The 10,787-nt window shown below is 47.1% G+C and overlaps 2 protein-coding genes across 3 annotated transcripts; both read left to right on the top strand.

Annotated features, from left to right (window-relative positions):
- The first annotated feature begins 232 nt into the window (after positions 1-232).
- LOC112902411 (alcohol dehydrogenase 2) lies at positions 233-3,327 on the top strand. Its single transcript, XM_025971480.1, has 10 exons — positions 233-440; positions 575-711; positions 852-898; positions 1,498-1,823; positions 1,915-1,997; positions 2,112-2,187; positions 2,280-2,341; positions 2,441-2,536; positions 2,631-2,792; positions 2,927-3,327. The coding sequence occupies exons 1-10, from the start codon at positions 407-409 to the stop codon at positions 3,041-3,043; spliced, it is 1,140 nt and encodes a 379-aa protein (XP_025827265.1). The 5' UTR covers positions 233-406; the 3' UTR covers positions 3,044-3,327.
- Positions 3,328-7,078: 3,751 nt separating this feature from the next.
- On the top strand, positions 7,079-10,451 carry LOC112902248 (alcohol dehydrogenase 1). Of its 2 annotated transcripts, none has more exons than XM_025971211.1 (10): positions 7,079-7,380; positions 7,871-8,007; positions 8,116-8,156; positions 8,673-8,998; positions 9,081-9,163; positions 9,261-9,336; positions 9,421-9,482; positions 9,567-9,662; positions 9,759-9,920; positions 10,045-10,451. In XM_025971211.1, the coding sequence occupies exons 1-10, from the start codon at positions 7,347-7,349 to the stop codon at positions 10,159-10,161; spliced, it is 1,134 nt and encodes a 377-aa protein (XP_025826996.1). In that variant the 5' UTR covers positions 7,079-7,346; the 3' UTR covers positions 10,162-10,451. The 2 variants fall into 2 exon arrangements, with proteins under 2 accessions (XP_025826996.1, XP_025826995.1); XM_025971210.1 differs by having other exon boundaries at positions 7,080-7,380; positions 8,110-8,156.
- The last annotated feature ends 336 nt before the right edge of the window (positions 10,452-10,787 follow it).

Genomic DNA, 10,787 nt, shown 5'->3' with positions numbered 1-10,787 from the left:
GCTGGAAAACGGAAACAGGGAAACCAAGATACCACCGGACGCCGAAACCGGCGGGCGCGCGGCTTGGCGCGGCCTCGATCGCGGAACACGGAAAGCGGCGGAGGCCTCTACGATCCCCGGTTTCTCCCGCCACTAAAAAAAAATCCGAGCCTTTCCTGCCCCAACTTGCGCCGCCGCTCCGGTCCAGGCGTCTCATCAGCCAGTCACCACTATATAAACAGCCCCTCCTCCCCGCTTTCTCCCTCACTAACACATCATCATCAGCCAAGTGTAAGAGGGTTCGAAGAAGAAGAAGCAGCAGTAGCGAAAGGGTTCCGTTCTCGAGTTCGTGGAGAGATCATTCGAGCTGTTCTTTGATTTAATTAATTTGTAGAGGGAGTGTGTGAGAGAGAGAGCGAGAGCGTCAATGGCGACCGCCGGGAAAGTGATCAAGTGCAAAGGTGCGTTTGCCTCTGCCACCTCTTGTAGTTTCTGCTTCTGTCAGAATAACCATTGTTTCTGTGAGCGAGAAAGATCATGGGGTTGATGGTGCATGGTCTGAATCGGTTCTAATCCTCGGGTGCGCTTGTTGCAGCCGCCGTGGCGTGGGAGGCCGGCAAGCCGCTATCAATCGAGGAGGTGGAGGTGGCGCCGCCGCAGGCCATGGAGGTGCGCGTCAAGATCCTCTACACCGCGCTCTGCCACACCGACGTCTACTTCTGGGAGGCCAAGGTATCATCGTGCGCAAACTGTCTCATACTTGCCCAGTGTTTCTCGAGTTGCTAATGGTGATCTGAGACCGTGACACAATGGATCAGATGCTAATTGATGACTTGGGTGACTGACTATCTCTGCTTGGATCTGTTGTCCAGGGTCAAACTCCGGTGTTCCCGAGGATCTTAGGACACGAAGCTGGAGGGTATGCAGTCACCTTCTTGCTGTTATGTCGTTACTGTGTTGTTCTTGAGTTCTTGATGCCTGTTCCACTGTTTTTTATGTTCTAGGTGGGATCGGATGTGTGCATCTGTGTCGTATTAGTTGTCTCTTAAAAAAGTCTAGTTTTAGCGCTTCGATTGCTAGTTATAGTTAGTCAATCCGTTTCAAGTACTGATTTGTCAGTGGATTTAAGATTGATTGCTAAAGAGAGCAAGTGTGCTTATTTTACTGAACTGGTATAAAGCATGTGAGGCCACCTCATGTGCAGATTCATTCAGAGAACTAATACGTCAGTCATGACACAAGTACACCCTTAATTGGCCTTCTAGGATAATGCTTTTTTTAATTCTGTTCTGGATTAAGAAACTGTACTTACAATGTTCATGCTTTCCATTTTTTTCTTAGACTGAAAAGCACAAGCACATTATTCATTTCCTGAAACATTTCAGTTGGCTCATTATGTATGAAAGTGGTGGATTCTTTTCAAGTGGGATCTTGATAGCATTTTAATGAGTACTATGCATAATATTAACAGTTCAAGTTGTCTAATAAATCTTTATTCCAAACTATTTTTGCTCTCAGCATCGTGGAGAGCGTTGGAGAAGGTGTGACCGACCTTGCACCGGGCGACCATGTCCTCCCGGTGTTCACTGGCGAGTGCAAGGAGTGTGCTCACTGCAAGTCAGAGGAGAGCAACATGTGTGACCTCCTCAGGATCAACGTCGACCGGGGTGTGATGATCGGCGATGGCAAGTCCCGCTTCTCCATCAACGGGCAGCCTATTTTCCACTTTGTCGGGACGTCCACCTTCAGCGAGTACACCGTCATCCATGTCGGTTGCCTCGCCAAGATCAACCCCGAGGCGCCTCTTGACAAAGTTTGTGTTCTCAGCTGTGGTATCTCAACTGGTAAGATGCCTTCTGATGCCATTATTTCTGTAAGGAGCACAAACGTTTTGGATGGCTGTAGTAGTTACTGAAACCTAATCATTTGGTGCAGGTCTTGGTGCAACACTCAACGTTGCAAAACCCGTTAAAGGTTCGACAGTGGCGATTTTCGGTCTCGGTGCTGTAGGCCTTGCTGTAAGTGGAACTGAAAAGTTGTTCTTTTTTCCAGTCTGAAACGAGACTTGGAGCTTGGTAGGATCTGTGCTAAAATTTTGACTGATCATCCTCTGTATGTTTTCATATGATTAGGCCATGGAAGGTGCGAGGCTGTCTGGGGCATCAAGGATCATCGGTGTGGACCTGAACCCGGCAAAATATGAGCAAGGTATGAACTGCTGTCAGCTCAATTGTAAAATGACACTTTGGCATAAGGTTCTTCATGTTACACGGAGCTTACCAACTTGTCTCAATTTTCAGCTAAGAAATTCGGCTGCACTGACTTTGTGAACCCCAAGGACCACAACAAGCCAGTGCAAGAGGTGGGTTCTTTGTCTGAGTGTACTGAATGAAGATGGCAGTTTGTTCAGGACATGACAACAGTAGTATCTGATATAGTCCACTGCCCATTGTTGTTCCAGGTGCTCATTGAGATGACCAACGGCGGTGTCGACCGCAGCGTGGAGTGCACTGGCAACGTCAACGCCATGATATCCGCCTTCGAATGTGTTCACGATGTATGTGCCCTTAGGCAACCCATGTTTATGTAGTTCTATGTCCCTATGGTTTCAAATGGAACCCTGACAGAGACGCTCTGAAATGTAAATTCAGGGATGGGGCGTCGCCGTGCTGGTCGGTGTCCCGCACAGGGAGGACCAGTTCAAGACCCACCCCATGAACTTCCTGAACGAGAAGACGCTCAAGGGGACCTTCTTCGGCAACTACAAGCCCCGCACCGACCTGCCCAACGTCGTCGAGATGTACATGAAGAAGGTAATATAACCATGATACCACAGAATATGCAACTAGTGAGAAAAAAAAGGAAATAATGAAATCCTGAAGTGTTCATGGTCGTGTGCAAACATATTTTCTGATGGATCACATTTGTGATGTGAATCTCCTTGTAGGAGCTGGAGGTGGAGAAGTTCATCACCCACAGCGTGCCGTTCTCGGAGATCAACACGGCCTTTGACCTGATGCTCAAGGGGGAGGGCCTGCGCTGCATCATGAGGATGGAGGACTAGAGCTCGCCAGCGTCCGTTGCAGCCGCTCTGTTGCACAAGGAAGGAAACTGAAAAAGTTTAAGGCGCACCCTCTGTCTAGTAGTAATATTGTGGTCCTGAGATACGAACATGCCCATCCCCTGTATTCCGTTTCACGGTTTCATCTTTATTGTTAGTGTGTGGTAACTGGTCGGGTTTGGGCCCACAAAAGACCAAAAAAAAAGAAGAGAAGTTTGTGGTCTGGTTTCAGAGTCCATGTAATTACCATTTTGCATGACAAATAATGAAATGTTGTCAGTGTTAAACTGTTAATGCTCCTGCCTTCAAGCCTCCATCGCAAATCGCAGTTTCATGTGAGGTCGTATCTGAGATCTTCCATGGAAGTCCAATCTAGAGTTCTGTCAAGACCCTCAACAAGCCTCCTGCCACTTGGTGCCTCTTTGGCGTTCTCTGAGCTAGCCTGCACATAGTGGTTCCAAACAAGTCATATGGTCATTGGTCACCCTCTCCCTCTGCAGACCCCCAATCAAGGGTAGACCTAGCACAAAAATCAAGCAGAGTCTGCTAACTGTCTAGAACCTCCACAGCTACTGTAGATAAGGCCAAAAAGTCCACTAAAATGAAAAAATTGTACCTGTTTTGAATTGAAGTGATTCTTTTTTTATGGGATATGATGGTGTCCTTGAGCAAGATGCCATTGTTCTATCTCGTTATATTTTTCCGCTGCGCAATCGTACTGAGGATATCATTTTGAACATTAAACTTTATGGTTCATGCCCCTCCCTAATGTTAATTGTGAGCCCAAGGCTTGTATCTCGTATTTGAACATTTGAATTTCAGATTTGGAACCTTCCTCTATATTACTCTTGAAATGACTAGTTGTTTTAACTCTGTATTAAAATTTGCTCTCTGTGGATCATCGGTGATATATGGGCTTGTGACGGTATATGTGTATGCATGATCTTGGGCATATGGTGGAGCACATACCGGGACTACCGGATTTGATATCATTTTTGGCGAATGATGGGTTGGTCCTTTATAATTTAGATGTGGGTTAACTCGTGGCACGCTATTAGTGCGAGCGCATGTTAGTCCTCATCTTCATGATAAGGACCGGCGGTTCGCCTAAAATGATGTTAAATTGGGCGGTTCTCACAGATTCTTTTTTTTATGGGAATTGAAGTGATTCTTTTTTTGAAGAAGTCGCGGTTTTTTATTAAAAAAGAAAAAAAAGTCACGGTTTCTTTTTCATCGCGATGCGTAACACCAACATTTCTTATTATACCATCCAAGTGTATATTAATGGAATGCAGTTTACAGGCGACGCAATGAACGGAATGGTTTTTGAATTGAAGTGGCAGCGATGACTACGATGTACGCGTGTGCTGCTGAAAGCTGGCCGGTCCATGAACTGACGCAGACCCAGCTGCAAAGGTCCTGAACCCGGTGTGTGGGAATCAGGCAATCAGAGTGCAGCAAGGTTCTCGGGCCATCCCCTGTATGCCGTTTCACGGTTCCATCTTTATTTTAGTGCGTGGTCGCAGGCCAGGTTTCGGCCCTCAGAAAAAACAAAATAGAAAAGAGGTGTGTGGTCAGGTTTCAGAGTCCCTGTAATCACCGTTTTGCTTAACAATAAAGGAATATTGCCAATATTAATGCAGTAATAATGCTCTGGCCTTCAAAACCTCCATCGCCAATTGCAGTTTCATGTGAGGTTATCCTGGGATCTTTCATGGAGCTGCTACGGCCTACAAGGAATCCAGTCCAGAGCTATGCTCAAAAACTCCTTACATGGTAAGTTTCCAAACACCATCTCCGGAGCGCGACAAAGGTTGGAAATTCAGAAAAAAGATGAACATGAGGCCCGCGGCCTCAACACTTGGCTCTCCGTGGGTCCGTACATGAACGCAGGGTAAATTTTTTTTAAGCAACAGGAGGGGATTAAAATTATATATAAAGAAAAAAGAGTAAAAAAGTTTTACAGCTCTGAATCAAGAAACAGAGAAAGTCAAAACCACTGGCCAAAATTGTCTATCCATGCTTCTAAAAGAGCTTTATGCTTGCTTTAACTCAATACATAAGCAACGCTACAAGCCTGGAAGATAAGATCATTTCGTCAAATCCAAATAGTCCAATTGAGTAAGGTGATTATGCTCATGAAAAATAGCGTGCCCAAGTGCGTCTTGAAGCTTTCGACTGCTGAGAAGATGTTCTTATATGCCACGGTGCAAATTGTTTTGTCAAAACAGTTGGTGCCCGTTTCGAATTGAAGTGCTTCTTCTGAGGAAGTTAAAGCAAGCTTAAGCAAAATGAAACAGAACGGGTTACCTTGTTACACCATCCAAGTGTACAGTAACAGGATGGGATCAGACGTGACAAAATGAAGTATGGCATAAAAAACAGTTCGATAACGGGACGGTTTTCTTAATTGAATTGCTTTTCTGGCAGCCACGACTACGATTCCAGCAGGCGTCTGTGCTGCCGAAAGCTCCCTGGTCCATTGAACTGAGTCTGACTCAGGCCCAGCTGCAAGATCCCAACCGGTTGCGAGCGAGGGAATCAGGCGATCAGGTGCGAGATTCTCGCCGTGTTCCCGCTGTATCTGGCGACCCTGGCCTCTGCTCCCACGGTAATGACTGGCCATTGTTGTGGGCACACATTGTTTGAGAGAAAAAAAGGCGATGCCACTTGGGCGGCGGCCCACGAGCCGACATGTGGGCAGACCAGTGCAGGTGTGGCAGCACCGCAGCAGAGATGAGCGCGTGGCGGCCGTCTGATTTGCGATCCGAGGTTGCCGTGGAAAAGCTAGGGCATCTGCTACTGGTGGCGGACGAAAGGCTAGGGGCATGCTCCTGATCGTCAGCCCGTTTCTTCTATAATGCAGTATAGTGTAGCGCGAAGCTCCAATCCAGCATGCATAGTCCATCTATGGAGTGGCTCTAGGCGTTAGGCTGGTCCAGCTCCGCCCTGATGAATCTGGAATCAATACGAAAATACGTGCAATCGTTTGAAAATTTACTCTCTCCGCTCCAAATTATCTCAAATTATTAGTCATTTTAACTTTTATAGTTTCTACTGTACATCTATTTATATATTATATCTAGGTGCATAATAAAATCTACGAATTTAGAAAACGGAGGGAGTACCTCTATATTCAGACTAGCCATTGAATCCGGTTGCTATAAAGATTATAATTATAAAATGAATAAAAGCACCTTCAACATCTTTGTTCCTTATTCACCTTCAATTGGCGTCGGATGGCATCAGGTTTTCGTGAAGTACAACCCCGCAAGGGAGCTGCTGCGGCTTGGCATTAACCCTATCATGAATCACGCACGGTCTGCCACAGCAATGGGAGGCACCCTGCTACTTATAATCCTTTTTCACTTCTGGAATCGCTAGAAACCTAGATTTTGATGTGGAAGTTTATGATATTCAAGCACATACATAGACCACGCGGCGATGATCCCTTAAGCTATGGAACTTTACTGATTTGATTGTCTATGTGGTCCTAATAACTTCGGTGGTTTTTATCATCACAAACCCTTCACTGTTCACCTTCCGTCTAACTTTTTTTACTGAAAATTTAATCTTTCTGCTAGTTCATGCTCATTTCATTTAAAATTTGGATGTGTGCGGTGGCAGAGGCTAATAACATTTTTCATTTTCTAAATGAAACATGCATGCTCGCTCCATCACAATGCAGCGCGATGATATTTTGTTAGTATTTACTTGCATCGTGCAGCTCTGTTTCCTCCGGAGAAATCCTTGTCATTAGGATCCTAATCACCATGATCTAGAGGCCAAGGCGTCGCCGTCACGGCGCGACACTTCCCGGCTTCCGCCTGATTCCACATGCCCCCGCGCGGCGTCTAGAAATCCCGGAAACACCCCTGATTCAGCAGCACACCTGTGCGCGCCTGCCGCTCAGCGCCCCACGCCGGCACGATCCCCCCGCGCGGGCGCATCGGACGGCCGGGATGGCGCGGTGGTGTCGCCCCACACCGCCCCCCACGAGCGGAAACCACGGCCGCGTTCCAGGTGGAGGCCAGAGCCCCGGTTTCGCCCGCCACGCCGTGCCCGTCCGTGGTTTGCTGCACACGAAGGTGGACGGGGGAGGTGGCGAAACCGCACCCTCCGTCCCCTCCTTCCCCTCTCCCATGCTTGCCGCCGGGTCGGAGCTATATATAGGCGGGGCGCTCCCTCTCCGGCTCCTCACGGATTCGATTCGCTTCGATTTGGATTGATTTGATCGGTGGTGAGGTGAGGTGCTCGGAGCTGCTTGGTTTGGGATTCCGTCCGGGTATTTGTGGGGAAAGAGGCAATGGCGACCGCCGGGAAGGTGATCAAGTGCAAAGGTCCGTGCTTGCTCCTCCTCTGTGTCTCGGATCTGTTCTAGTTTCTGTCCGTGATTCGGGAGAATTTTGTTGGGGGGAGGTTGGATGCTCAGGTTGGATGCTCGACGGTCCGCCGGAAACTTTTTGGGGGAGTTCTTGGATTTTGTTTGATTTTTTGATGAACAGTGGCGCCCATCTTGTAGTGCTGGCCCGCAACCGTGGGCAACTTCTTTTCTACCCTGTTACCCCATAGAAATGTTACCAGAAATCTTCTCTAATGTGAAGTAGTTCGTCGTGGTACTGTTGCTCTGTTCGTCCCAGACCCCGGCCGGGCCTCCACAATCACTTTACGAGAAAAAAATCTGCTATTTTGTTTTTTCCCCAAATGAGGAAGTCGTTTCCCTTACGATCTAGGAATGTTGCAAGTTGCAACTTGCAAGGAGGAACCTTTTTCTTGCTGGGTTAATCGATCGAACAAACATTATGCTAATCTGCCGGTAATCAATTGCAGCCGCGGTGGCATGGGAGGCCGGGAAGCCGCTGTCGATCGAGGAGGTGGAGGTGGCGCCTCCGCAGGCCATGGAGGTCCGTGTCAAGATCCTCTACACCTCGCTCTGCCACACCGACGTCTACTTCTGGGAGGCCAAGGTATCTACTCACCCATCCCCTTCCATAGCTCTGTCACCAGATATATGATGCAGCAACTCGCGGTTGACTTGCGCCTTCTTGTTGGCGGTGTACCTGTCTTAGGGGCAGACTCCCGTGTTCCCTCGGATCTTCGGTCATGAGGCTGGAGGGTACGTTCTCTTCCCCAATCCACTTTATTGTTATTTTGCTGGCTGTAGATTTGGCATGCTTGTACTTTACTTGTAGATAATTCTTTTTTGTTATTGCTCTTGGATTCATGGTTATCGTTGGTGGTCTTTGTTTATTTTGGCTTACTAGATGGAGAGCAATCTATTTGTGTAGCCTGGATTCTGGTGAACATGTGGAAGAGCCATAAGAAATAGTTTTGTCTTGTTTGAAATGGTATCAGTATGATTGAATATTATGTGTGCGGATGTCAGATGTTTTTGGGCTCCTGGCAGTAGACTTCGACAGATTTATGATTATTTCAGCAGCAACTTTGTTGACTGATTCAGTATTTTTCAGTTGAGACAATTACATGTACATCTAGTGGCTGTGTATTCCTTTGGTTGCTTAATTTCGTGATGAAGTTTTACTTGAAGTATCCTGCTGTAGAATCATGTTAGATCTGATTCCAGTTAAATTTGGTTTATTCTATCCAGACTGAAATTCCTTGATTTTTACAGTATCATAGAGAGTGTTGGAGAGGGTGTGACTGACGTGGCCCCTGGTGACCATGTCCTTCCTGTGTTCACTGGGGAGTGCAAGGAGTGCCCCCACTGCAAGTCGGCAGAGAGCAACATGTGTGATCTGCTCAGGATCAACACTGACAGGGGTGTGATGATTGGCGATGGCAAGTCGCGGTTTTCAATCAATGGGAAGCCTATCTACCACTTTGTTGGAACTTCCACCTTTAGCGAGTACACTGTCATGCATGTTGGTTGTGTTGCAAAGATCAACCCTGAGGCTCCCCTTGATAAAGTTTGTGTTCTTAGCTGTGGTATTTCTACCGGTAAGTTCATTCAGTGCATTTTGGTATGCATGCTAGAATTTATTTGTCTTTAGATTCTGACTTATGTCATTCCTCTGTTTAGGTCTTGGTGCAACAATTAATGTTGCAAAACCGCCAAAGGGTTCAACAGTGGCTATTTTCGGTCTAGGAGCTGTTGGTCTTGCTGTAAGTTTGAAATTATTCGCTCATTATATGCTCTTTCAATTGCAATGAGAACGTGTGTCGGGTTTGCATCTGATACCCTGCATATATGCATCATTAGGCTGCAGAAGGTGCAAGGATTGCTGGAGCATCAAGGATCATTGGTGTTGATCTGAACCCCAGCAGATTCGAAGAAGGTGAGAATCCCTTTGATCTGAGTATGTCATTTTATTTTGTTGTTTTGATACACCAAGTGACTCATCTCTTTCTCCATTTTGCAGCTAGGAAGTTTGGTTGCACTGAATTTGTGAACCCAAAAGACCACAACAAGCCAGTGCAGCAGGTTTGTTTCTTTACCTTAAGACAACCTGAAGTTGCTCAGTGTATGCGGAACTTGGCCATAACATCCAGTTTCCTTATGGTTTAGGTACTTGCTGATATGACCAATGGAGGTGTTGACCGCAGTGTGGAATGCACTGGCAACATCAACGCTATGATCCAAGCATTTGAGTGTGTTCATGATGTACGTACACTGTTTATGCATATTCTATTGAACGATCATCCTCCAAGTTCCATCATTTATTCAGACAGGGTTCTAACAGCTCTGCTTTTAATCCAGGGCTGGGGTGTTGCTGTGCTGGTGGGTGTGCCACACAAGGATGCTGAATTCAAGACTCACCCGATGAACTTCCTGAACGAGAGGACCCTGAAGGGAACCTTCTTCGGCAACTACAAGCCACGCACTGACCTGCCCAATGTGGTGGAGCTGTACATGAAGAAGGTAAATCTCAAGCGCTGCTCCTCCAGTAGCCTTGCTACTTCGCTAGTAGTCAACCTTTGCTGAAACTGTTAGCCCTCCAAAGACCTGCTAGCTCACGCGACGACTCTGCTTTGTTTGCACTCAGGAGCTGGAGGTGGAGAAGTTCATCACGCACAGCGTCCCGTTCGCGGAGATCAACAAGGCCTTCGACCTGATGGCGAAGGGGGAGGGCATCCGCTGCATCATCCGCATGGAGAACTAGATTCCGTCGCCTGGTTTGCCTGTTTCGGGTTTGGTTTAATAAAGGTAGCATGCTTGGTGAGCCTGCCCTGTCGATGGGGGAGGCATGATACACGGTGGTGGCGAGCCACGCATGTGTGCCACGTCCGGTTTGGCCTTGTCAATCAGTAGGGTGTAGCTTCCAGCGTCTGTAATTATCTATCGGCATGAGAGTCTTTCGAACGGTCTTTCGGCTTAATATATGGTATGGTGCCACTATGAGTTTCAGTCGACCGGCCTGTTGTGGTACATTTGTGATGCTCTGGTTGCTAATTTGTGCTGCTCTTGTTGTAGTTGCTGCTGCTTGTATGTGAATCTGCTGAATTTCATCTGAACTTTTTCCGGTGGTTTCAACATTAAGAACGTGGCAGTATGTTTCTTGACAATCCAGACATTGGACATGATGTCTCGCTGTTATGTTTCTTCACAATCCAGACTTTGGACATGATTTCTCGCTGTTGTTTATATGTGGCTGTTGCTTATCCCGTTCCGATGCCTCCCTTTAACATGCTTGAGCACAATGGCTTGGAGCCTGAAGATCTGTTCTGGGCCTGTTCTGTTCAGATAAGCTATTCAGTCTTCTGCAGACTGCAGTTGCCAATTCTTGGA

This window comes from Panicum hallii, chromosome 8 (genome assembly GCF_002211085.1).
Source record: "Panicum hallii strain FIL2 chromosome 8, PHallii_v3.1, whole genome shotgun sequence".
NCBI lineage: Eukaryota > Viridiplantae > Streptophyta > Magnoliopsida > Poales > Poaceae > Panicum > Panicum hallii.
The sequence above is the reverse complement of the archived record's forward strand: the minus strand, read 5'-3'. Positions and strand labels throughout refer to the sequence as shown.